Here is a 25,584-nt window from a genome sequence, read left to right as displayed (position 1 = left end):
AGTTCTAATAGACATTAACGCTAAAATTTCTGACATGTCCAAAAAACTGACTGACTTTTCCCTAAGTTCAGATGACGTAATGAAAAAACACAATACCTATTTCCTTAAAACTACTCTTACTTCATACTCTTTTAGAAAAATACATTAACCAACAGCAGTATATCCGAAGAAAAAAATGTAAGGATAAACAAGTGTAAGATTCTCATGGCATACTTTTAACAGCATTGAAGACATACCTTATTCATATTTTTGTTATAAATTATCATTTTTCGCATAGTAAAATATTTATTTGTGTGAATTGTCATTTTGGGGTGTTTGTGCCAAATTAACTAGTACAATTTTTAACCAAAATCATTTTTTTTTATTCTACACATATAATTTTCACACTTTTTATACATCTGGTGGTATGCAGATCTCAAAAAAGATACGAACGCCCAGAAATATTGTTTTTCTTTAATAAATAAATTTAATTTCTACAAAAGAAAATCATTCAATACATATGACTGTTTTATAATACACTTAATACACACTGTAAGGTAATTGTGGTTGTTTGTAGAAAACAACTTCAGTAGTTTTATCACAAATGGATTTAAAACAAAGTTGAAAAACTTTTGGTATTGATTCATAACATCAATTCAAAAGGTTCTGTTAAAAAATTCTGATAGCAGAATGCATAAAAGTTTTATGAAAAACATTCAGCATAATTTTATAAACAAAATTTAAGATATTTCTAAATATCGTCTAAGCTGGTTACAGAATTAACAAATTTCATAATTTACAAAGTATAAAATCTTTTTTTCCACAAACATGTCAGCGAAATTCAAAAGTGGATGGTGTATAATCTGGTACGTGTGCAAGTGTCAAGGACTGAAACCTAAATAAAAAGGAATAGCGTGAAAATAAATTTTCTTATCACCCGAATGGACACTTACAAGATCCAGAAATAGGTAACAACAATTTATTTTGTCACATTTTAACAACACACAGCTTTACACCAGCAAGTTTTTGCATGTATTGGTTATTTCTCAAAACGGCAAACATTAAACAAGGATTAACAAGAACATAAAAGAAGCTTTGAGTTTTTGCTATTAAAACAACAACTTTGCAAAGAGCCTAAATATGCGGAAAAACACAAAGGTCTTGGTCTTAACCTATATTCCTAATAAAGGTGAACACGACCCGGCACACTGGCTAACATGGGGGTGACAAAAGGGTTGACGTATATTTTACAATTCCATGCCTCCAAGATTTTGATTGGCCATTATCAGATGGCAACCTTTGCCAAAAAATGGCAAAAAAATGAATCAGTCATTATATAGTGGTGGAAACAAAAAGATTTTTTCGCTATCACAAACAAGAGTTGCAACAACTACAAACATAAATTAAATTGACACCTTACCATTCAGAATTTTTATGGTAGTAGTACCCTTCTATGGTTGAAGTTGATTTTTGAAAACAAATATAGTAGAAGCCAGCAAATGAAGCGCCATTTATGTCTTTGATTTTATGGTCAGGTATTAGAAAGTGTTCCTATAACATAAAGTCCTGTTAACAGTTTGCTCGATTTGTGCTTCACTTAATATTTTCTTTCCAATTTCTGTGGATAGGTTATGCCAGCCCTAGTACATATATACCTCAAATTCAACAACCTAATTTTCCCTATTCTACAGCAATGCGTTCTATTTTTATTTTTTGGTAGGTAATAAAAATAAATCATATGTTTCATTTGTAACAATGTAAACAAAAGCTATATATAAAGAAAATGAAAAATTGGAGAAAAAAAATTATTTTATTAAGTTATGTAAAAGATAAAGAAAACTTTGATTTTACCCAAACCAATATCACAGTAGAATTTTTGATATTTGTGCAAATTAAACCAAACGTAATAAATCGTTACTCCACTATGTATATCCTGCTACTAATTTTATCCATACCTTCCAGCGCATAAACACAAAATCCACAGATTTGAGTTGTTCATAATTAAAACTGTCTGAGTTAAACTTCTTCGCATATTGATAAAAAGCAACAAACTTTCCCTAAAGCAAAAAATAAAATAAAAATTCATAAAATTAATAAACCATTAAATGTTATTCATTAAGATAAAAGTCCCACAACAGTAAGTCAATAACACTTTCTTATATTCTTCCTATCCCCTTCCTAGAGTGACTTGACTTCTTGTACACACTGTTCATTTAAACTTGCTGTTTCCCCATTACATAATTTGAACTGAAGTTATGTTAAGAAAAACCTGACTAGTTTGACATGACTAAATTTTCTTCAAAGGAAAAACGAAAGCGAAAGAGAATTACTATTTGTAACAAAACGATACATACCCAGTGTTTCCTATCAACATCTTCATCTGCATCCTGTAAACAAAAGAATAGGAAGTTACATGTAAATTACTGATCATCAGGCCTTGTGTAAAATGTCTGTGCAAGGAAATACATGGCATTTACTTAGTGGTAACAAGAAATATTAATTTTATATTTACCCATTTCCTTGTTAAAAAAGGATATTTTTCACCAATAATCTCACCATCAAAATAAGTTACCAACGTAGGGTATTCCTAAAAAATAGTTCAAATCAAAGTCTAGTCACACTATCGTATCTTCACCTTAAAGTTTGGCACAGGTTTTTCGCACTACAAGAAGGTGACGTAAATAACAAGTACATACATCTGTTAATCCTTTAATCTTTAAATAGCCACAAAGAAAGGATGTTTCTTCGTCTACATGCTAAAAAAGTAATTGTAATTTGTAAAACATACAAAAGTTTAATCTAAGGTAACAAAGCAAGTAGTAGATAGATCATATTTAGGCACTCATAGCCATTAAAAATTCCAACTAATAATACCAATACATTGCTGCCAAAAACTGGCATGCTATGCTTACCTTTGAGAAATTTAAAGCATATAAAATATTTGTAAATAAGTCAATTTCATTATGTTTTTAGTGTACAAGTAAGCTGAAAAAGCTAATTCTATTTACGGTCTAGGTTACGTTTTTAAAATTCTAATAAATACTTTTGCTAACATTGGCCAGGGGTGGGATTCCACATTAGCTATTGGTTAATAACCAATATAGAAACTACACTTGGGATGATGCTTGATTAAACTTATTTTATTTTCTCCGATTTAAGCCTAAAAATGTAAAAAATTCGATTTTTAGCATTTCCTTATGTGAGATATATAAAAATCAGTAGATATGTTATAACTTTTAGTTAGCTATCAGAAACTTCAAAGAGGATTTATTTTATCCTGTAGTAATCATATTTTAACCAATAGTATTTTGGACATTAGCAAAAAGGTTAAGAGGTCAACTTCAACTGATTATGGTGTTAAAATATAAAAACAAAATAAGCAATCTGCTTCTAATTGAACAGTGTTCAAATTAGGCCTTAATTGTGTTTCTGCTACCCAAATGTTACAAAAACCAATGTTTATTGAAATAATTGAATAAAGAATTAAATGTTGTATTTGCAAATTTGTATCATAAATGATAGGGATGTATCTGTAAACATTTGTATCATAAATGAAATGCAAAGGGTGTATTATTGATCGCAAAACATTTGAATTATAAATAGTAAACAAAGAATTTAGTATAATTCACAAGCATTGCATTATACTGATTCACAAAGAATATTTACAACGTGCAAACCTTAAACAGAATACTGCTTATTTAAACTATTTTGACTTTAATGACCTGCATTGAAAATGTGATTTTGTATGTTATAGAGGATAGGTTGTTCAATAAGGTTTTTGGGAAATTTTTTCTTTATTCACTTTAAAGATTTCCATCTGATCTTATGACATCATCAATGATTATTTAGTTTATATTACATATAAGGTAATAAGCATAAATTAATATTAAAAATATCTTGCAAACTTACATCATATTAAAATTGTATGCTGTTGATGATATTTTAAAATATGTAAAGTTTTGTAGTTTAAGAATGAGCTCATCTTTAATTATAGGTAAAAATGTAATGTTAACATTTTTTTAAAACTTATGACATCAAAGTTCCTGGATTTTAAATATTTAAAATCTTGAGTAACTTGAGAAGCAAAAAAAAAAATTAGAAAATTCCAAAGGACTTGATAAACAACCTTTTATGCTACACAACATATAAAAACATCATCTTCAATGCAGAGATTCCTTTAAGCTTAATTCAATATAGTTCTCTGCAGAATGGCATGTTACCACATGACATTTGCGATCAAGTGAAAGTAAGCATACATCATTTTGTGGCTACCATATATAGTAAAAATGCATTACAACGCATAACGTTTAATAACAATTACAGAAAGCCTGCAGTGCACAAGTTCTTAAAATTCATCCGATCTACAAAAACTGTTTTTAAAAAGTTAGATAACGGAAGTTGACTTTTCAGAACATTGTTTGGTTATGGACTAAAAATATGTAATTACACTTTTTGAGAAATTCAAGAAAATTGTTTTTTCTTTTTAAATTGGACAAGTTCTTAAAGAATTCCACATACCTGCAAAACCACTTCGACATCATAACGGTTTCCTTTACTTTTCTGATGTCCTTGGAATCGACTGCCACTATACAAAAGTGAAGATGGTATGCCAACTTGTTTTCCAGATTTTGGTGTAACTGGTACTATAAGCTTACCAGGCATATCTAACGATTATGATTTATAATAAAAATGAATTAATATCAATTAGAAAAAGTAATTTACTATTTTATTTATTATTTAGAAAGTTCCTTTGTGAACTTGCTTTTTAAAATCATTAACAAAATTTTAAGCTGCTTTTTTTAAGCTGCTAGTTCCTAGCTGCTAGCTACTTTAGTGACCCATATATTCATAAACAACCTTCCTATCCTAGCTATTCACCAGAAAATATGCCAACCAAAATGTATTATGTTCAATATTCAGAAATTCATTCACAAAAAAAATACAGCTTCTATCTTCACACAGTGCACAAAAAGTCTGCATCAATGATAAAAATAAAAAAACATGCTTTTTGGTTGTAGCACATGGGAACTAAGTTAGAAAAAAACAGAGTTTATGTAAACATTTCTTTATCCATCAACAAATACGTGGGCCAAACATGCCTTTGCTGGTAGTGTCTATTCAGAGTAACAACAACAGCCTTGTATTCTGTTCTTGCACATTACCATGACGAAAATCATGATAGTATATATAGTAAATAAAATCCTACAACTCTGTTTACTTTGCAGGGATTGGTACCACATGGGAAGATTTTATCCACACAAAATTTTGTGCACAAATTAACTTGCATGTTAACCTTTGTGTACATAGTTTTTAAATTCTCATATTTTAAAAGTTGCAAAGATAAAAAGAAAAAAAATAATGTCATGATCTACATTTAATTTCAATATTTCTTAATATTTTTAACAGCAATTCATCAGCACTAGGTTGTAAAATACACGTCAATAACACCTAGAAATGATACAATTCTGATCTATTACCAGAAGCCAATCATTTCAATGTGCTCAATATGATTGCAAAGATATAAATAGAGTAGAATAACATACAAGACAAAGAAAAAAATGTTCTCCAGGATTGCGTTATAGAGAGACTACGAAAATTGTGAATGTGTTATAGAGAGCATTGTAATAAGGAGTACTGTGAGAAATATAAAGCAATTTTAACTGTGCGAAAAAGAACTGCACAATAGATTGTAAGTTAAAAAAATTAAATTGCATAAGTGAAATAAGGTTACGTATGAACGTACGAGACTAATGACTATTATTTCCTGTACGCTATTGGATTGTCACGTACACCACATGCACATTGTGTGCATGCTCATCACTGTGCACACAATTTACAAAGGTCTGCTTTGGGAGTTGTTTATTCTCCCTGTATGTGCAACAACATCTCAGGGGTTTTTGAAGATACCATCAATACAAAAGAAAAGACAATATCTGTGGTTTTTGGGAAATAAGGTTGCACTTAATTTGTGTCAGATAATGTGACACAATTTTTCTATCTAAAAATGTCAAGTGTCCAGATCTACCAGACCCTTATACTGCTGCATGAATACAGGGATATTGTAGTTTGATGCCCTACTTCATTAGTGATCATTTTCTGTTAAGTTCAGATCAGCTAAAGTATCTTTGTAGATTTAATGTTTTATGGTAAGATTGGCTAAAAATTGAGCCCACCTTAGTCGACATATATTTGAAATCATTAACCAAAACATAATGCTTGACAAACATTATGACGCGCAAAATATGATGTTTTGCAAGTTATATGCAGATTATTAATTGTAACCAATGCTGGACAGGCATGCCAAATACAAAAAAAATTATGACAGCTGGGCTTAGTTCAAACCAGTATGTTATAGCATGCGGTAGCATTTCTCGATTGAGGTAAACAAATATGGTGAAACTTTAAAATAAGCCACAAAAGGGCAGTGCAATGCTAAAGGTAAATAATAACTTTTTTTCTTAAAAGAAGTGGCAAAATTGTATGATTGTGACACTGTTGAGCCGACTGTCTTTATCCTGATAAGGCAGACGCCACAAATATTTGGTGTTAGAGTCACCTGACCGACCCTATTTTTAAATCAAATATACTGAGTCGGAAAAGCTAGAATAACAAAAAATATTATACGCTTTTTGTCTCATCACAGTCATTAGCCCCTCCATTATTATTGTGCTTTACATTAAAATGTGAAAAAGATCCTGTGACAGAGCTAAGAGAGCTAACCACTAATAAGTAAACAAAATGACATCATGTGGGAGTTCATATAGAAAAGGAATTTGCCAGGAGTGTACGCTAGCCAGCTAGCGATTTAGAAAATACTTTATACCCTATGTGGTCTTGTAAAATATAGAACAGAAGTTAAAATTAAAAGATATACCATCATACTGAAAAATAACAAAAAACATCTCAAGAACCCCTTTTTTGTTGTTGGCAGCTTCTTGTTCCGCCATTTTTGGTTAAAAAATGTTCTGAATTTACGGCAACGAATATTATAATACCCCAGATGGCGACCCATAGCTCTTCTTTAAAATGTTTAAAGTACTGCTTTGCTTGGAAATTTAAAGCCCTAGGTGTTCTTAATTTTGGCATGTTTACCCTGTGTGTTTTTCTTAAAAAAAGAGAAAATCAGCAAAAATTTCAGCTTTGCCATCGTTTTTAAAGTGTTGAAAAAAGAAAAAAAAGTGAAAAGAGAATTTGCATCCTCGTCCCCAGGGCTTGATGCCTGATGCCAAAGCCACTAGGAAAAGAGCCCCTGGATATATCACTGTTTGAAACAGCATTATTTGATCTTTGTTTGACAATAACGAGGCTCGTAAGAGAAATCAAGAGGCGTTTGACCGTAAGAATAATGCTACAAAAACTTTCCGAAGCTCAAAATGAGGTAAAAATTTATACACATGCTAATTTAATTATACCGAATTTATATGAAAAAAATCAAAAAGCAAAAGCTTCAAAAACATGAAATTCGGGAAGTTGTCTATTAAGGAGGGCAAAAATTTTGTCAACTCCGCGGCCATAAATCTCGATTTCTAGTCTAGTACTTAAATATGTGCTTGGTATAAACTCGACCTCGTTCCCAGCGCCTGGGGACGAGGTTGGTATGAACTCCTACGCGCCAGGCTAACCAAGATGGCAAAAAATTAAATTTAAGAAGTGCTAAAGAAAAGGCAACCTGGCTCTTAGGGTATTTTGCCTCAATGAGTTTGATAACACATCGAAAAAATATTGGCAGCTTCGAAATATGACCCAAGAAAGGCCAAAAGACCTTGGGGGGACGAGATTAACTAAAGCAAACCGCCGCTCTTCTTGATTCGTTGTAAATGAAACATGTGACACCATGAAACATTATTTTCTGTTAAGAAATGAACGGAAGACTACGAGACAATTTAAATTTACAAATCTCTAATAATAGTGCACTCTTGTCTTGTCTTTTTCGTTTTATTATTATTTTATTCCCCTTCCTTAAATAGATTTAAGCTTGGGAGGACATAAGACGGAAAAAAGTCATGTAGTTCAGGTTGTTTTCAGCAAAATATGACGTTGTTTTCGCAAGAATTAATTTTGATTCCGCAAAACTAATGAAGTTTTTTTCGCGCTAGACACATTTAGAAAAAGAGAAGCCCTAGGAACGAGATTGAGAGTTTTTTTCCTAGAAATGGACTTTAAAAATGGCCGCTATTCAAAAAGACGACAACAAGAAAATGGCACCGCAGCCGTTGACCTTCGACTTTATTTCCAATATGTCTTTCACCATCCCTTTAAGAATTGATTCGCTGACCCTGGGTAGTTTTTGCGATGAATATATTTTCGAGAAAGGCTGGAGAATGGTGAACTGCGGAAAAAATGATTCACGAATACTAGCATTGAATGCGTTAGTTATCAAGAAAAAAAGTAAGTTCCCTATAATCGGGCTGGATGGCCGTTCAGTTATATTCGACAATTCCGGACATAATATTTTTGCAAAAGACCGTTTTCTGGATATATCTCGAAATGGCCAAACTGCAGCACTTGACCAGTACTCTGCAGTAAAAGTTGTACTTCGGTAAGGGTGTAAGGCGAGTAACCGAAGAAAATACGCTAACGACACTTTCCACAATGTCCGCTTTATGGAACAATTAGATCCACGACCCGGAAAGGTGCGAAGCATTTAGAAATCCGGGCGTGCTTACTCCAGAAAAAATTAGTACTCTCTGAGATTTTAGACCTAACCAAATAACCTAACTCCGCTGTGCATTTTGGCAAGTTCGAAATAACGAATGCTGAGTTTATAAGGGTCTAAAATCGATCTGCAACTGAACTCAAGCGCTTTTAGGTCGTTTTTGGTCATTCGTGCTGCTTTAATTCTCATAATTTTCTCATTGACATTTTTTTCTAAGCATCTGTCAATTTAAGCGAAACTAAACTTTGATGCACACGTGATGCTTCTACCAAGCATTCACACGATGTATCTTAATATACTACAATTATCGCTATTTAACCACTGTCGAGATATTAGTGTATTTATTACACGAAACTGGGAGTAAAAGGGCTATGCCTTATTTGCACAAATTTCGGCGCAGATTTAAGTTGGTAATACAGCAAATGAATTTTTGTCGTGTATTTGATGTGGCGATATAGAAGAAAAAATAAATCTGGCATATTCAGACTAAAATCGCCAATTTCGACATATTTTCTCTGCGCCAAAAATTCTTCCGAATAAAAAAAGTTTAGAGAAAATCAAAACAAAATTGTTTATTTTGTTAATTACCATTTATTTTTGCGCCTATAGACCATTATTGTTTGCAATTAAAAGATTTTTTTATGGGAGATAAGCACTTTAATTTTTCATTTTGAGTTCCGATGCAAAAGGAAAACAAAAAGAGAGTCATTTTTTTAATGAAATAACGTTTAGTATATCTTGAGCAAAATTCATTTAACGATCGTCAATAATTTATTTTTTTTAAGAGTCAGTAGTTTTTTAAAATGTTTTGACACTCAATTTTGCGATTAATAAGCTTCTGCGAAACGTATTTTTGAGACTTGCTCTAAAATATATAATTTTACGGAATTTAATCCGCGAAAAACGAGTTCCGGAATACATTTTTCCTACAATAATTTTTCCCTGCATTATATGCGTAAAAAAAGTAAAAGAAAAAAATTCCTTATATCCAGATATTCAAGCTTAAAATGCACTATTAATTATGAAAATAAAATAAAGTAAACGTCCGTAATTCAAATACTAATAAAACCAGACAGTTCAAATTAATGAGTTTTTTCGAATTATACACCAGAAAATCATAAAAAGGGCCGATTCACAGCATTCGAATTAACGCATTCGTACCGAACAAATATTCCCCTTTAATTTCGATTCTAGATCGTTTTAGATATCGTGTAAGTTTGCTTTAAGCCTTTGTAAATTACTAAGTCAAGTTATATATGAGATATCTGTCCATCCTTTTCACCGCCGAAACATCGAAGTTGATGGACCTAATACCTCCCTCATTGCTCTGATTCGAGCATCTTGAAACCACTTCGTTAAATGCACGTTTATAACAGTGCAATTTATAACGTTTCCAATTATTTTTTGGTACTAAAGTAACGCTTATGAACTTCTTCTATCATTTTTACCCACTCAGTTGCACGACTGGCCGGATCTTCGAGATAGTATGTACGATGGGGCTAAAAAGAATAAAAAAAAATATTTTGGGGACTGTGCTCTGTCCATTCAATAGGTCAAGTTATATATGAGATATCTGTCCATCCTTTTCACCGCCGAAACATCGAAGTTGATGGACCTAATACCTCCCTCATTGCTCTGATTCGAGCATCTTGAAACCACTTTCAATAGAACATATAATTAAAAAATATTTAAAAATTAAAATAACATCGGTTCTTGTCTCAAGTTATGCTTAAAAATACAAAGTTATGCTTTTAAACGCCAAGTTATGCTTAAAAATACAAAGATATGATTATAGATATCAAGTTATGCTTATAGATATCAAGTTAGTTATGCTTATAATCACCAAGTTATGCTTAAAAATACAAAGTTATGCTTATAATCACCAAGTTATGCTTAAAAATACAAAGTTATGCTTATAAACACCAAGTTATGCTTATAAATATCAAGTTATGCTTATAGATATCAAGTTATGCTTATAAACACCAAGTTATGCTTAAAAATACGAAGTTATGCTTATAATCACCAAGTTATGCTTAAAAATACAAAGTTATGCTTATAAACACCAAGTTATGCTTATAAATACCAAGTTATGCTTAAAAATACAAAGTTATGCTTATAAACGCCAAGGTATGCTTAAAAATACGAAGTTATGCTTATAGATATCAAGTTATAAAGTGCTTATAAAGTGTGCACAGTAAAGCAATCACATTAAGATAAAAAGCATTTAAAAGGTCAGAATATTCTAACTTAAATGAATTTGAAGTCTTATAGCTATTAGGAAATATAATTCGTTCAGTCACGTTCCGAAATGTCGGCCATATTGGTTTATTTAACACTGGTCACAAATGCGTTGAAAGAACAGGCTTTTGTCAACTTACCGTGTGCACGAAAAATATTTTAAAGTTCTTAACTTCTGGTCTTAACTCTTTAGTCCTAAAAATAAAAATTTTATGTTAAATAAAGTTTAAAAACAATCCTAAAAATCAAAATACCAGTGTATGTTGTTGAACGATGCGATAAATGTTCGAGCTTCAAAGTTTTTATTATATATAAAACTAAGAAAATGGCTGGTGAAAACATACCAGGGTATTTTTCCTTTTAAAACCATTGCATGTGGATCTACATAATAAAGTTCTGGACCTTCAGTGAGCAGAAACTGTCGTCTTTTTGCGAATAAACCCTAAATTAAAAAAAGTAAATACGTATCAAGAAAGAGATATGTAGCAATGTAATATGCATTATGTAAAAACAGATGAAACAGTTAACAGCGTAGCAACATACCTTTCGCTTGTCTATTATTCCCATCTTTAAAATTAAATGCCCATCAACAAACGGATGCCTAAAAATTAGTGAAATGTGTATTTAATACCTAACTTGTACTTTTAGGCAGTTAAAATGTGCCCTAGCTAAGAAATTTGGGTATCTTGTAACTTAACTTTACGGAGTAACAAACATAAAATTTTCACGGATTTCGTGGATAAGACAATTAAATAGGTTTAATTTAGCAAGAAAAATTAATAAAATAGTTTTTTGAAGAAAAAAATCGTTTTTTATTTCGAAATCATTTTCTAAGAACATAGAGACACGACAATAGAGAGGCTATATATTATGCATTTCATAAAGTTTCAAAAAAATCAGGTAATTTATTGAGGTTTTTTGTAGGGATTTAATCTTGTAGATGCCAAATTTTTAGAGGTTTCAATTTAATTAGAAATCATGAAATCCACAAAACTTAATCGCCATAAAATTAAACCTTTTACATAAATTTTTCACAGAAGAAAAGCATATATTTCTTAATTAAAAAGAATCGTTTCGTACAGAACTCTTCGTACAGATACAGAATAATCTAATATAATATAAGGAGCAACATTAACTGCAGAAGAAGCACTCGTCTTTTTTGGGCAATTAAAAAAGCATAAATTTTAGGATTATTAATTTATTCAGTTATAGACAGACGCTTCAGTGTTTAAAACACATTTACCAATATGGGTCCTGTATTCTCAAAGTACACGCTAGATATACATTGGCATAACCTACCCTATCTCATACACATGGCATGGATCTGGTAATGGCAATTTCTCAACATGTCCGCGTTGTGAACCAAACAACTGTTCTCATGATTAAACAGTGAGCCCCTTAATCGCTTGACCACATGCTATAACAACACAACAAACATCTTTAAACTTACCATATAGATTCTCTTTTCTGTTTTTCCAAGTCTGCCTTATGTTTCTCTGCCTCTGTCTCTGTTTTTGTAGTGTAATTTTTATGCTCTGTTATATTGAAACGCTCTAACTCCCATTCGTCTAAGTCATCATCTTTATCCATTAAGGTGGAAATCTACAAAAGTGTGACATAGCAGTTAGTGATACAATCATAATACTTTATTATACCCAAATCTTTAAAAGTAGTTACAAACACGAGGCTTAAAAACAATAGGTCAATATTTGGTTCATAATAATAAAATTTAACTATTATAATCTCTTCTTAATATACAACAGATATTCTTTATTAATTATAAAGTTAGACTGTAGCAATGAAATATTTAATCTGAGTCAGCAGATTATACAAAACACTTAAAAGGAGTTTTTACATCAACTTCTTCAGAGAATGCTGGCTGAGCTGGATCATTTGATGGTAAATATAGCTTTAACTTCGGTGGGTCAGTTTTATGCAAATTTTCGAAATCCACACCTAGAAAAAAATTAATCTTCGATTAGAGAACGTTCTGGTATTAAGGTTGTACATTATTATATTACTCATACCCCTTCTTGCCTTAGTTGAACTGCTTTAGGGAAAGCTTTGGGAACAAATCAACACATGTTTTTGAAACATTAAATTTAAAAAGTGACAGAAATTTATTTTGTAATTGAAATAAAATGTGACTTAAACCCTTCACAAAATTAGCAAACTTCTTGAATATCATATAATTTTGCACTTTTACTTCACAACAAAACTATACTGTCAAATATGAGACAGAAAATATACAAACCAAACTATATTTTGCAAGCATATCTAGTCGTCAGTTAGAAATCGTAGAAATTTCAGGATTGTTTAAATATTTGAACTTTCAAGCTCAAACAGTTATGCTTACCTTTATAAAAAGCGTGTGACTTTAAAGTTTCGTATCCTCCCATGTCGTCACATCCAACTCTTTTTTTAGGATCTAACACCTTAAAATGTATGAGGTAACATATTTTAACAAACAGATCTATACAAGGAGCAAAAAATGGGTAATAAATGCTGGAAAAATTATTACTTCATTTAATTTTGCCATTCATTGTCAAAATATTAGCATGTACTTTTGTGACTTAATAGTCCAGAAATATACTTATTTTTGTGAATCGAAATACTAAATGATTATTATTAAACAGTAGGTTAGGCAATGATACTGTTCACGAGACACTTTCACAAGGAACGAAGAAATGTTTACTTCGCAAAAATTCACTTTAAATTTAATCCTGCAAGATCCAGTCCAAGATTAATGAATCATTTTAAAATGACTAATGAAAATTCTTGATGTTTATTTAGTAATTCCGTTGTTTCTAATCAAACAGATGTCAAGAAAACACTTCAACAAACACTTGTACGTTAAACATATTTTCCAAGAAATTAAATCATTGTTTGCTTTTTGACTTATAAGTTTATGTGGGCAAAACAGCAACTCTCAAAATCATCTATCTGGGCTTTTTTGACATCTATAAATCTGCACAATTTTTGATACACTTTTCGAAATGGCATCAAACTTGGCACACTTATATTATAAATTTTTGCTATGTCAGCAAATTTCTTGTGACGTCATCAAAAGCTTGATTTGCCCGAAATACCACTATCTGCTTGAAATTTAAATACTCTACTTTTAGAAAGAATTTTAACATTCTGTTTAAAGTTTGTAAGAAAAATTTAACATAATTTCCAGTTTACCATAATTGCCATGAAAAAAGGCAAAAATTTGGCATGCAAGTGTCTAATTGATAAATTTAAAAACTCAGTAAGTATCAGAGTTTTAAAAAAAGTCAAGGATTAAGTCAAAACGTCTTACCAATAGATTAGACACTAAATCCTTGGGTTCTATAAGAAATCCTTCTGGGAACGTATATTCTAATTTGATAATCTTTTGAAATATGAGGTATTCATTTCTAAAGTAAAAATTATTCAAATATTGAACATTTTTTAATTGATATTAGGTGAATTTTGTTATTGTTGGTTGTGTACTTACGCTGCTCTAAACGGTGGTCTGCCGGCCAGCAGCTGGTATATTATACAGCCTAGCGCCCATAAATCTGAACTAAATATAATAAATGATCAACAATCATATAAAAAGTTGGTTGGTGTAAAAATAATTGAGAATTTTACACAGACACTCACTGCCTTTCTGTGGGGCAATATGAAATTAGGCTTTTGTAATCAAAAATACCATATTAATCACAACTGTAATCATAGTAATAACCCCTATTTAAGTAAAAATCACTTTGTGACAAGAATGCTGGATATAAGGTAATCCCCTGGGAATTTTTTACTGGCTAACAACCAGTCATTATAAAATATTCAAAGTATAATTTAAAAATTTAAATTGATCAGTGCTTTGTTACTGTACTGTTGCTACAAACATTGTGAGCCTTAACCCAAATTATTGTTTATTGACCTTTTATTGACTAAGAAGAAATACTCTTCCCAACATTTTTATGATGCCAACTTCACCAGGACCTATTGCTTCTTCTGTAACATGTCTGAGGGACAAAATCAGGAAATCGTCAGGCAAAATTTAAAACGTGATTCTTCACCTAGTTAAAACAGTGGGACATTTTAAAATGAGTTAATGTGAATACAGACCGCAGTTAGTCAATAATTTATTCATCCATAATAAAATTTGGTGCCATAATTGTGCTTCATTTTCATTATTATTTTATTAGGAATTCTTTTATTCTGAAAGTTTTGGTAGTGGTGTTTTATTAAATTCATTTCCTTTTTGAACCTCTCCCTTTTGTAGCATATTTCATAATTACATCGGATTTGTTTGTCTTAGGCTTCGATAAGAAATTTGATAAGGCTTCATAATAAAGTTTTAGGCATGAATTGGCATCGCTGTTATGTGTGCATTGGAAATTGAACAAGCAATTAACTAACTTAGCCTACTACCTTTTATAACAAACTTTCTCTGACAGAAGTTCTGGTGAAACGTATTGGGCTGTTCCAACAAAGGAATTTGCTTTTTCACCTAAAAAACAAAAAATATAGAGCTGAGCAAAAAAATAATAAAAAAAATAATATAACATCAATTGTCACACACTATTCTTTCAAAATTTTTCAAAAAAGATTTGAAGAGATTTTTAAGAAATAATTTTTCAATATCTAGATTAATTTGTTAACTTTCAATTTCTTAAAATGGGGAAGGTTGAAAAAAAATTTAAAAGTTGTAACATGCAGAGACAGAATCGTTATAGGTCATCCAAATCATTAAATGAAAAACTTTTTTTGGTTTTAAAAAAGGTTAGGGAAGGGGGTTTTAGCTGTACGGTTTAGTTGTTCAGGAGAGGTGTGGCCACCCTAATAAGTACTAAGTTTTATAAAAAATGATTTACTAAATAACTGAATTATACATGTTTTATAGGTAACCAAAACATGCTTGTATGTTCTATTTTATTCTATTCTATCAGTATTTCACAAAAAGTTAATTTAATACTTATCATTATAGGCTTTTTATAGACATAAAATTAAAAATATTTAGACAATAAGTAAAAATAACTCAACAGGTTCAGTCCTCTTTGATAACAATTTTCATACAGGTAATTAAACTTACCTTTAGAAGTAGGATCGTTTTTATTCAAAATCTTTGCTGTTCCAAAATCTGCTAATTTTATATGCATATCTTCACTTAGCAATATATTTTCAGGCTTTAAATCCCTTTATAAAATTGTAAAATTTATATTCTCGTATAACTTTAACCAAAACATTCATTGTTTAACTTATTATTCCTGGAGTAGTTTTCCACATTTCAACAAGGCAAAAATATGACCTGTATATACTGTATTTGCAAAGTCTACCCTGGGCACATTGTTGATATATGAATGCTCAATAACTTTAGAAGTCCCTTTTAAACAAATTTTAAATTCAACCCAACTTGTGATCATAAACCTATGTATATACCTATGTATAATTCCAAGACCATGCAAATATTCCAAGGCAACAATAAGTTCAGCAGAATAAAACCGTGTGCATTCCTCATCAAATGAACCAAGCTAGAAAAAACAAATAATGAAATGGTTGATTTGATTTGATGAAAAAAAAGGCAAACGTTTTTTTACTGATGTCAAAGCTTAGTGAATAAAATCTAAAAAACAATACCTTAATAATATATTGAAGTAATTCTCCACCTTTTGCATAACTTAAGCCATAATCTTTTTAAAAATAATTAAGAAGAGATATACTCTAAACTATTTTTAATAATCACAAATAACAATGTAAAAAATGATGTGGAGAATTTTATTAGAAAAAATTTAGTTTCAAGGCTTAAACGTGAAAAACAGAAAGTATAAATAATTCCAGTGGGATATAATACCATTGATATAACACAAGGGCTAAAGATATTTAGAAAAGATACATAGATTTTCTTTATCTTGAAATGTAAAATACAATCTAACAATGAATGGGTGATTCGTCATTTTCATTACTTCCTTTTCTCGTGAAACATATGGGACTTTTTTCTCCCTGATAATGTGTTGCTTTATTAAGATTTTCACTAAGAAAAAAGTGAATGATTTACAAAAGAATCTAAAAAATCCATATACAGAGAAAAATTATTGAAAAAAAAACCAAATAATATGAAAGGCCATTACTAGCATATTCTTTCTGGGTAGCATGTTCTCTTACCAGTACAACCTAAAAATAAAAAGGACTCACACACGCACTCACTCACTATTCGTTTAACGTTGTATAAATCGTTGTATAAATTGCATAAATAAAAAAATATAATAGAGTATATAGTACAAGCAGTGCCTGCAAAAATAGAATTCAAAGAGAAAGTTTGTACTATTAGTGTTTGGATATACAGTACCATATAATATGCATGCTGTATACATACAACTTACCTCTGAATAAGACCCTTCACCTAAAATTTTCCCAAAATGAAAATCTTCTCTCTTCTTCTTCAGAAAAGGGGTAACCGTGCTTTCACTGGACTTCTGCTTTGCTTCGTTGTTGGATGACATAATTACGCAACAAAATGTAATCAAATAAACTTTCTTTTTAAAGTTATTTTCTAAATGGGAAACATGAAAAGCAATGTGGACATGTTCATAAATATAAGGCAGTCTTGTAGATATTGAAAAAAATAGAATAAAGCTTATAAAATTATCATTTATGGTTCAAGAAATTTTTAGGAAAAAAGTATATAATTTTGTCAATAAATGGTCATTTGAAAATGTTTCTTTGTTTTAGAGAAAAAATAAAAAAATATATTGTTACAAATTTATCATACATCTGCTGACCAAAAACAGTAGTGTTAAAGAAATGATTTCAATGATAGGGTATTTATTTATGAATGTTTTCTTCCGGAGTTCAACTGATTTGATAAAGACAAATAAAATTTAACATTAATTCTCCTCAAGCATTCTGTTTACTTAAACGACAGACAAGTTTAATGTACCCGTACAAAACGTTACCTTTTTATCTATTTCTGTTCTTCATAAAGTTTTCAAATAAACTTTACACATTATATATAAATAAATTCTGCAGTACTTTGAAGGTTGTCTTTTTTGTGGCCTAGTCAATAAAATTGGAAGTGCTGTTTTCATTTCAGCAACAATTCAGACAAAGTTAAGGAACTACTTAGGGCAATTTCAGGAGTTATAGGTAAAAACTCATTATCTCACACTTAAATTATATGCAAACGTTTTTAGCAAGTCAGCACCATCATGTAATGATGGATCTCATCGCCACTTCAAAGTGATTTAAATATGATTTATCAGTTGACAAATGATATAGACGACTTTCATCATGCCGTGTGTTGTTTATAATCCCCACACTTCCTATGCAAATCAACAGGCAAAGTAATGCAGGCAGTAAGCTATGGACCAGTCCATTACAAACTTTATTTTCAGGTAAAGGCATAATGTGATCTTGAAATTAGAATATAGCTTGCATTTAGTTTAGATTTAGATCATATATCAGTGAAAAGATGCTAGAAGCCACAGTACAAAAGTTTTTAACCATAACTTAACTTTCTTCACCTAAAGTTTGCATTTTTTTGCCTGTTAATTTTTCTAATTTTTTCTGCATGTTGAAACTCATTCATACAATAATATGCAGTCTTGGTCTTGAATGGTATGCGATCGCACGCGCACGCTTTTGCACATGCCATGTGAAATCCAGGTATGCTCTTTATCACACGCCTTGTTCTACTTCGTACACACGCTAAGCAGAACTGAGCTATTTTAGAGTAATACCTTACCCAAACTATACCCAATACATAATTGTTCTTCCGTGTTAAAATGTATCTCTAAAATGTATTTCTATTAAATACCCACCTTCATTAAAATTGCTGACATGAGATACATTTCAAATGTTTTGCGTCTGTATTGCCTTGACAATATTTTTTTTGTTTTTCAGCTGGCAAAAAATTTCGTCATTAGCCTTACATGACAAATGGAAATGAAGTACAAGTCCTATTGACCTACCTTTCCTGTTGGTGTACTTCTTAAGTTAATAGTTCTGTCCCAACTAGCTCTCTATGTTTTAAGATAAACTGATTAGGAAGTAAGTTGTACATATGCTAATTACGAACTGAAGGTCAGGGCATTAATATATGATTGTGTAACACCAGTGCATATGGTGAGACGAGCAGGTGGTTTATATGATCATATATCATATGTCATAAAAAATTTGATCGTGTAAAAGCGACTTTAGAAAGTTACAAAAAGATAGTCTTTTATACCACTCTCTTCTGAGCTATACATCTAAACGATGCATCTAAAAAAGTAACACAAAAACACTGTGAGGACTTAGAAATTAATGTAAAATGACTGCAAATTGAACCTACATATTCTATCCTAGCTATATATTAGGAGGCAAATAGTATAACTGAAGAATATTTGTATCAAAGCTAGCTACAATTTAAACCAGAAAAAAAACTCTTGATGCTGAATTTCTGCAAATTATCTTGCATTATTAGTAATCTTTAATCAAATATTTAACTAGCTAACTAGCAACTACAGCTAGGCTAGCAAGTTAGCTAGCTAGCTAGCTATAGATAGCTAGAGGCTATATATTTTTTAGATGTTAGCTAGCCTAGCTAGAACCCCAAAAGAACGTTTATAGGCAGAAATTTGGTTAATAAATGAAATCTAGAATAGGAGTTAAAACAAGTGTTGGAAAGGAATTTTTAGAGAATAAAGATGTATATATGTATGTATGAGATAGATATATACGAAAAACAGAGAACTTTTAGATTGACCTTTCAGTTCTTCCTACGCCATTATAGTTCAGAAGGCCGACTTTACTCATTTCCGCGACCTTAACAAAGCCAACCTCATCCCCAAGGCTTGTAGTGTAACGTAATTGAATTTCCGCGCCCGAAGGCGTAGGAAATTCTTTAAAACCGTCGTTTTTTTCTTTCGGAGCATTTTTTGAGAAAAAATCGACCCTGGGATTTCACGTTGGTCCGTCACAGATGTAAACTTCGTACCCAATCTCCTTAACTACTGGGAAGTTTAGTATTGACGCTTCAGGCCAAAATTGGTATTTGTTTTCGACAAAATTTGGCACAGTTAAAAAAAAAGTATGCTGAACATAATGGTGACATAATAATTTTGATTTTTGTCACCTAAATGTCATTTTAGGCCAAAATTGGTCCAAAAATTAGAACTACTTTATTTTTAACAAAATTTGGAACAGTTAACAAATAAAGTATGCTAAACATGATGGTGACATCAAAATTTTGATTTTGTCACCTAAATGCCATTTTAGGCCAAAATTGGTCCAAAAATTAAAACCACTTTATTTTCGGCTAAATCTGGCACAGTTAACAAATAAAGTATGCTGAAAATGATGATGGTACAAAAGTTTGATTTTTTGTCACCTAAATGTCATTTCAGGTCAAAATTTATCCAAAAATTAAAACTGCTTTATTTTCGACAAAAATGGACACAGTTAATAAAAAAAGTATGCTGAAAATGGTCACATCAAAATTTTGATTTTTTGTCAACTAATGCCGTTTAAGACCATAAAGGTTTCAATCGCAAGACTTTCAACCATGAATGATAGGCTGTATTTTTTGTTAGCAATTTCTTTTAAAATGTGAGTTTATTATGACACGTTTCTTTTTGTTTGCGTTTGTTGTAAGATATAATGTCACTGGTGTGCTTTATCTTCAGAGGTTCATGCACCAAACCCCTTCGAATGTTTGGCACAATAACACAACGAATTAGCAGGTTTTCATCAAATATTTAGGTAGCGCGCGGAAATTCTTAGAGCCCCCAGGGCTTCTTGTATATTTTTAACTTCTATAGAAGTTAAAAATATTACATCTTGTATACCTTAGATGTAAGGTATACAGTGGTAAACGTTATAAAAAGTTCTAATACATTAAAATTTAAAATAGACAAACAAAAAAGAGAAGAGGGAAAAAATAAAAAATATAGCAATGCCATCATACCTTCAACAAGTCAGGAGACTCATCATAGAAGACAAAAAAGTCTTATCATTGAGAACCTGCAGGATCTACGCTATGCGTAGTTCACTTTTGGCTCCATTTATAACAGCTGACGTATATGTAATATTTACAACTTGTTTAAATTATTAGTAAAAAGATAAGGGATAAAGTGTAAGTGCAAACATTAGTTTAGATTCGAAAAGGGATGATGACTATTGTTATTATATGTGTCGTACGTTGTAACTGTCGTGTGTTCTAAAATAAATATAGATTGTCAGTAGTTAATAGTTTATGTTTTAGTTTATGTTTGAATTCGTTAAGTGATGTAATAGTTTTCATGTTGTTATCAAGAAATGTATTCCACAATTTAGGTCCTCTGCTAGTTATAGAGAACTTTGTGATTGTATAATTTATTCTTGGTTGAAAAAAACTGTTAATTGAAAATCTGGATGGATATTTATGTTGTATCTTCTGAAACATATCAATAAATACTCTTGGTAACATATTGTTTTCAATCTTAAACATAAAAATAAGAGTTTGATAAATGTTTAGTTGGTATACATTCAGTACACTGATCTTTTTTAATAACTCTCTGGAGTGAGTGTACCTGTCAACATTCAAAATAATTCTGATTGCATGTTTTTGTTTATTTTGTAATTTTGTAAATTTTGCAGCGTTGGTGCTGCACCACGCAATATTTGCATAATTTAGATAGCAGTGAATGAAAGAAGAATATATGTTTTTTTAAAAAATTCTGATCTAGAACAAATTTTGCTTTAAACAGGATGCCAATATTCTTTGCGATCTTTTCTGCTCTTTTTATACTTATATTATTAATAGATAAATTAGGAAACTTCAATGGCATATCATCTTTTTTATTTTGCCTGTGAAAAAGTGTGTATTTTGTTAAAAGAAGGATGTTTCTTCTTGTAGACAACACAAGATAAATTTTTTCACTTGTGACTGAAAAGTTTTAAAACAGCATTTGTTCTGTAAGATTGATGGTTTTATTTTGAAGATCTTGTTCCAGATATATGGACCGCAATACGAACTGGAACATCGACTGAACTTTGTTTTCCTAAATGGTGTGTAATACAACCCAGTAGATCTAGTGACATATTTGTTTTTCATCACATGAAACGTGTTTGAGAACACCCAAAGGCTTCTTTTTTCCTTGACCTGTACATAAAACAAAGTGTCTGAAAGATTATTATTTGAAATATGTATAAAATGTTCATACGTTGAAACAAAGGCTTTGAATGTGTCAACTTGTTCTGAAAAGTAATTATTCTCGTGGCATGTTTTTGTTGCCGATAGAGAGACTCTTTATTTTTGTGAGTACTACCCCAAACTATTTTTCCATTTCTTTTTTAATTTTTTTTCAATTTTTTTTCCTAAAAAAATAATGGAGAGAAAAAGAGGAATTTAAAGAAAATTTTAAAAAACTCTAAATTTCAAATACAATTTTAAGTTTTACAACATAAAAGATTTATTCGAGTACACGATAAAAAAACGCGTTTTGTTTGGCGGGTGCGTAGTTATAAACTGCATGACAGAGAAGGATGTAACAATTGTTTTCTTGGTTTCTAGTGAAATTTTAGCCAAATTATCTGTATTATCCTCACATGGCATTTCAAAGGTTTTAACAAGATTTTGTTGCCTGCATTAAAAAATGAACTGTGGCAAAAGAATATATCACGTTTACAGGCTTCAGAATTTAGGTGCAGAGGTTAAGGGTGCAAATTCACCGTTCAGACTTGTCAATTTGTTCGACCATAATAAAATTTTTAAAATCTTTGTTTCCATTTTTTTTAAAGCAGTATTTTCACGTTCCTGACTAATGTTCACTTTGCTTTTTAGTCATAATTTAAACCTATTTGTATTAGAAACTTGTGTTATCTGTAGATAACTTGTGTTATCTGTAGATAACTTGTGTTATCTGTAAATAACTTGTGTTATCTGTAGATAACTTGTGTTATCTGTAGATAGTTCTATTAATGTGTTAATACAAGTGTTTTTTACATACTAATAGAGTTATCTATAGATAACTCTATGAATGTGATTAGAATATTCCATAATCAGCCATTATTCATATTTCTTTGCTAGCATCCCCTTCTTTTTAAAGAAGAGGGGGACGGGGTTAACAAGGCTCTGCCCAACAAATTACGTGACAACAACATAGTATCAACTTAATGATATATATTATTTTGTTTGTATGCGAAGAGGTATGAGTAGCAGCTTAAAGGAGTGCGACAAAATGTAATATTTGAATTAACAAAAAGTAACTTTACAATTTTCATAGCCTCCTCTTGATACACAAAATGTTTTTCGTGAATCGAGGTTTACCATAGAAATTTCTTTTTTGAAGCCCTAAGCAGTTTATACATCATAAAAAACTTTTTACAAGATGTTTAATCTGTAGTGGGACCACACGTTGCATCCTACGCTACTTCAAGTATGGTGTACACAAAATTGCTCGTATCACCTTTGTCTCGGAAACGAGAAAAGATGCCCTGGGAACGAAGCTGTCTCTACGTGAAGTAACCTGCATTCGTTGGACCAGTTGGACATTATTAAAGCTTGAGAAACAACTAAAGAAACTGAAGAAAAGTCACAAGAGTAGCAACGTTGATTTTCGCACGGCTTAGTGCTTTTAATATAAACTGTGAAAATGATTGGCTATTAAAATTCAACAAACATTTATATGAATAGCTTTTTAAAAATGTAAACTAACGCAAGTGTGCATGCTAGACCTAGACGTAAACAGAAAATGCTACAAAGTAAAAAATTATATTTGTAACGAATTATTTAATACTACGGAACCAGGATAGTACCCGCAGGCTTAGAGATATAAATTTATGTTTGCAAAAATAAAAAATATACATTTTCTATACAGGCTACATGCCTTCTATCTGTAATTGCATATAAACTGTTAGATGTCAAATATATCTTCTGTTTAGAAACCATTCTTTGATTCAACATATATATAAAGTTAATTTTAATGTGCATGCTTTTACACGAAGCTTCCAACTAACAAAATCTTTAGAAGGAGCAGAATCCCATGAATGTTGCTATGAATGCAAGGAAGGTAGTACACCACCCCACTGTGTACCCCTTACCACAAGAAACACGTTCGTCGTACCAATCAGTGTTACTTTGGAACAAATATATCGTTATTCCTAGGAGCACAAAAGTTGCTAGAAGAAAAAAACTTGAAATATATCCATACACATAACGGTTTAACAAAGTTACGCATGACAGTATGAATCCACAAAACGACAACACGCACGACACGATGACGCCAAAACGACAAAACGTCAACCATCCTGGTATATCTCCATTTTTTATCCAATCAGGCGCTTCTGTTCTTACACTGTAGAATATTTGTACGTAGGAATGATCAATATCATAGCACTCGTTGAGAAGACACGAAATCCATAACCCTACACGAAAATTATATATTAAAGTCTTTATATTCCAAGCCATTCTCGACCTCAGAGCTCTTTAGGATAAACCTCAAAAGTACTTTTAAGGTTTTAATCTCAAAGAGCTCTGGGGAAGATAATGGTTCCAAGCGCTTTTTAGCTTTTTATCTTAGACGAATCCGTTTCAATACAAAAAAGCTAATAAACCCTGGGTACGAGGCAGCTTATCAGGGTTAGTTTTAAAAGACATCTGACTTTCTCAAAATCAAACAGCATTCTGTTATACAACGCTTTCATAGCGTAAAGGTTTAGTCTAGCATGGCGAACCAAACTGATGCTTTTTTTCCCAAGTGTTTGGAAACTTCTTTGGTTGTGTGTGTAAACTAGTCAACAACAACATCTAAATACACAACACATATATCTGCGCATGTGCAAAATAAATATGACGTAAGACAAAGTTGTCTTGATTTCCGCCGTTCATTGTTAGGTCTTCACATTTTTTTTTCTTCTTTCCTAACATTGTTTGTCTCAATAAATTCTTGTTAAAGAGAAAGCGTACGAAAATATTCTTTTTTTTACTTTCGTAATGAGTTCATCCATCCTTGTTCCCAGGGACTCTTGTGCCCTCAGCCGTTATTTCAGCGGGGCATCAAAAAGGCAAAATGTCATAGGGAACGGGGTTGGAGGTCATCATTTTAAAATTTATTTGCATAAATCAACCCTACCTCTTGTTTCATCGTAGCGATCATTATCAATCCAGTCGGAACTAACTGCAATGTATACGCACATACAAAACGTCGACAAAGATGTCAAAACAGACACAATTTTCATCAAATTCACATTCTTCTTCTCGAAACGTGTCGCGAGTACAATTTTCTTTAAACCCTTCTCCTGCGAACTGTTGCTTCGATGCATCGCCATAAACCTTGAGACTCAGAATCCTTGTTGTTTTACATATTCAACTTCTTTCATTAAAATTTTCTTGTGTTGTATATCCCGTTGCATATGAAGGATTAAAATGTTAAAAATATAACCTTCACTATGGGGAGCAGATAATTAGTATTTGTTAGGTTTTACTTGAAGGATTAAAGCCTTTCAAAATACTATCTAAGAAGTTAATTGTTCATTAAGTTTATCTTTCTTAATGAGTTAATCAGTATTTACCTCAAAGACGTGTGTGAGGTATGTTTCATCATGTTTTCCCGCTTGTCAGTCACACAAACATACCTTTTATGGGACTAAACGTCTTCTATAAACCGAGGTTAAGAAATCGTTATATGTACAATGAGAGAAGATATAAAGAAAAACCAAAAGTTCTTACTTTGTCAGGGTCCTACTTCATTTATTCTTGTCTCCAGAGCTCTTTGAGATACACA

At 31.2% G+C, this 25,584-nt stretch overlaps 3 protein-coding genes across 4 annotated transcripts; all 3 read right to left on the bottom strand.

Annotated features, from left to right (window-relative positions):
* Window positions 1-625: 625 nt before the first annotated feature.
* Window positions 626-4,673, bottom strand: LOC130649102 (glucose-induced degradation protein 4 homolog). The gene is made up of 7 exons (XM_057455315.1): window positions 4,498-4,673; window positions 2,676-2,735; window positions 2,492-2,566; window positions 2,334-2,366; window positions 1,935-2,036; window positions 1,400-1,530; window positions 626-874 (listed from the first exon to the last, which is right to left on the bottom strand). Exons 1-7 carry the CDS (start codon window positions 4,639-4,641, stop codon window positions 811-813), a joined length of 609 nt encoding a protein of 202 aa, XP_057311298.1. The 5' UTR covers window positions 4,642-4,673; the 3' UTR covers window positions 626-810.
* Window positions 4,674-9,711: 5,038 nt separating this feature from the next.
* LOC130649074 (3-phosphoinositide-dependent protein kinase 1-like) lies at window positions 9,712-20,871 on the bottom strand. 2 transcript variants are annotated; one of them, XM_057455276.1, is made up of 17 exons: window positions 20,787-20,871; window positions 17,224-17,393; window positions 16,972-17,014; window positions 16,737-16,874; window positions 16,481-16,533; window positions 16,283-16,374; window positions 15,936-16,039; window positions 15,275-15,353; window positions 14,355-14,423; window positions 14,178-14,274; window positions 13,230-13,308; window positions 12,729-12,829; window positions 12,324-12,475; window positions 11,417-11,474; window positions 11,218-11,315; window positions 11,014-11,068; window positions 9,712-10,134 (listed from the first exon to the last, which is right to left on the bottom strand). In XM_057455276.1, exons 2-17 carry the CDS (start codon window positions 17,341-17,343, stop codon window positions 10,033-10,035), a joined length of 1,440 nt encoding a protein of 479 aa, XP_057311259.1. In that variant the 5' UTR covers window positions 17,344-17,393; window positions 20,787-20,871; the 3' UTR covers window positions 9,712-10,032. The 2 variants fall into 2 exon arrangements, with proteins under 2 accessions (XP_057311259.1, XP_057311258.1); XM_057455275.1 differs by lacking the exon at window positions 20,787-20,871 and adding an exon at window positions 17,797-18,079.
* A 2,163-nt stretch (window positions 20,872-23,034) lies between these two features.
* Window positions 23,035-25,435, bottom strand: LOC130649495 (uncharacterized). Its single transcript, XM_057455777.1, has 2 exons — window positions 24,934-25,435; window positions 23,035-24,226 (listed from the first exon to the last, which is right to left on the bottom strand). Exons 1-2 carry the CDS (start codon window positions 25,127-25,129, stop codon window positions 23,826-23,828), a joined length of 597 nt encoding a protein of 198 aa, XP_057311760.1. The 5' UTR covers window positions 25,130-25,435; the 3' UTR covers window positions 23,035-23,825.
* Window positions 25,436-25,584: the final 149 nt, after the last annotated feature.

This window comes from Hydractinia symbiolongicarpus, chromosome 7, assembly GCF_029227915.1.
Source record: "Hydractinia symbiolongicarpus strain clone_291-10 chromosome 7, HSymV2.1, whole genome shotgun sequence".
Taxonomy (NCBI): domain Eukaryota; kingdom Metazoa; phylum Cnidaria; class Hydrozoa; order Anthoathecata; family Hydractiniidae; genus Hydractinia; species Hydractinia symbiolongicarpus.
This window is presented reverse-complemented; position numbering and strand designations above follow the sequence as displayed.

Excerpts from the sequence above, each read along its gene's own strand:
- LOC130649495 (XM_057455777.1), bottom strand. The coding sequence starts at position 25,129 with ATGGCGATGCATCGAAGCAACAGTTCGCAGGAGAAGGGTTTAAAGAAA. Across the intron at positions 24,227-24,933 it reads TCGCTACGATGAAACAAGAG|GGTTATGGATTTCGTGTCTT; the intron begins GTAGGGTTGATT and ends ATTTTCGTGTAG.
- LOC130649102 (XM_057455315.1), bottom strand. The coding sequence starts at position 4,641 with ATGCCTGGTAAGCTTATAGTACCAGTTACACCAAAATCTGGAAAACAA. Across the intron at positions 2,567-2,675 it reads AGATTAAAGGATTAACAGAT|GAATACCCTACGTTGGTAAC; the intron begins GTATGTACTTGT and ends ACTATTTTTTAG. Across the intron at positions 875-1,399 it reads TACCATAAAAATTCTGAATG|GTTTCAGTCCTTGACACTTG; the intron begins GTAAGGTGTCAA and ends CTTTTTATTTAG.
- LOC130649074 (XM_057455276.1), bottom strand. The coding sequence starts at position 17,343 with ATGTCATCCAACAACGAAGCAAAGCAGAAGTCCAGTGAAAGCACGGTT. Across the intron at positions 13,309-14,177 it reads ATTTAGTGTCTAATCTATTG|GTGTTAGATCCTAAAAAAAG; the intron begins GTAAGACGTTTT and ends ATACATTTTAAG. Across the intron at positions 12,476-12,728 it reads CATTCTCTGAAGAAGTTGAT|ATTTCCACCTTAATGGATAA; the intron begins GTAAAAACTCCT and ends ACACTTTTGTAG.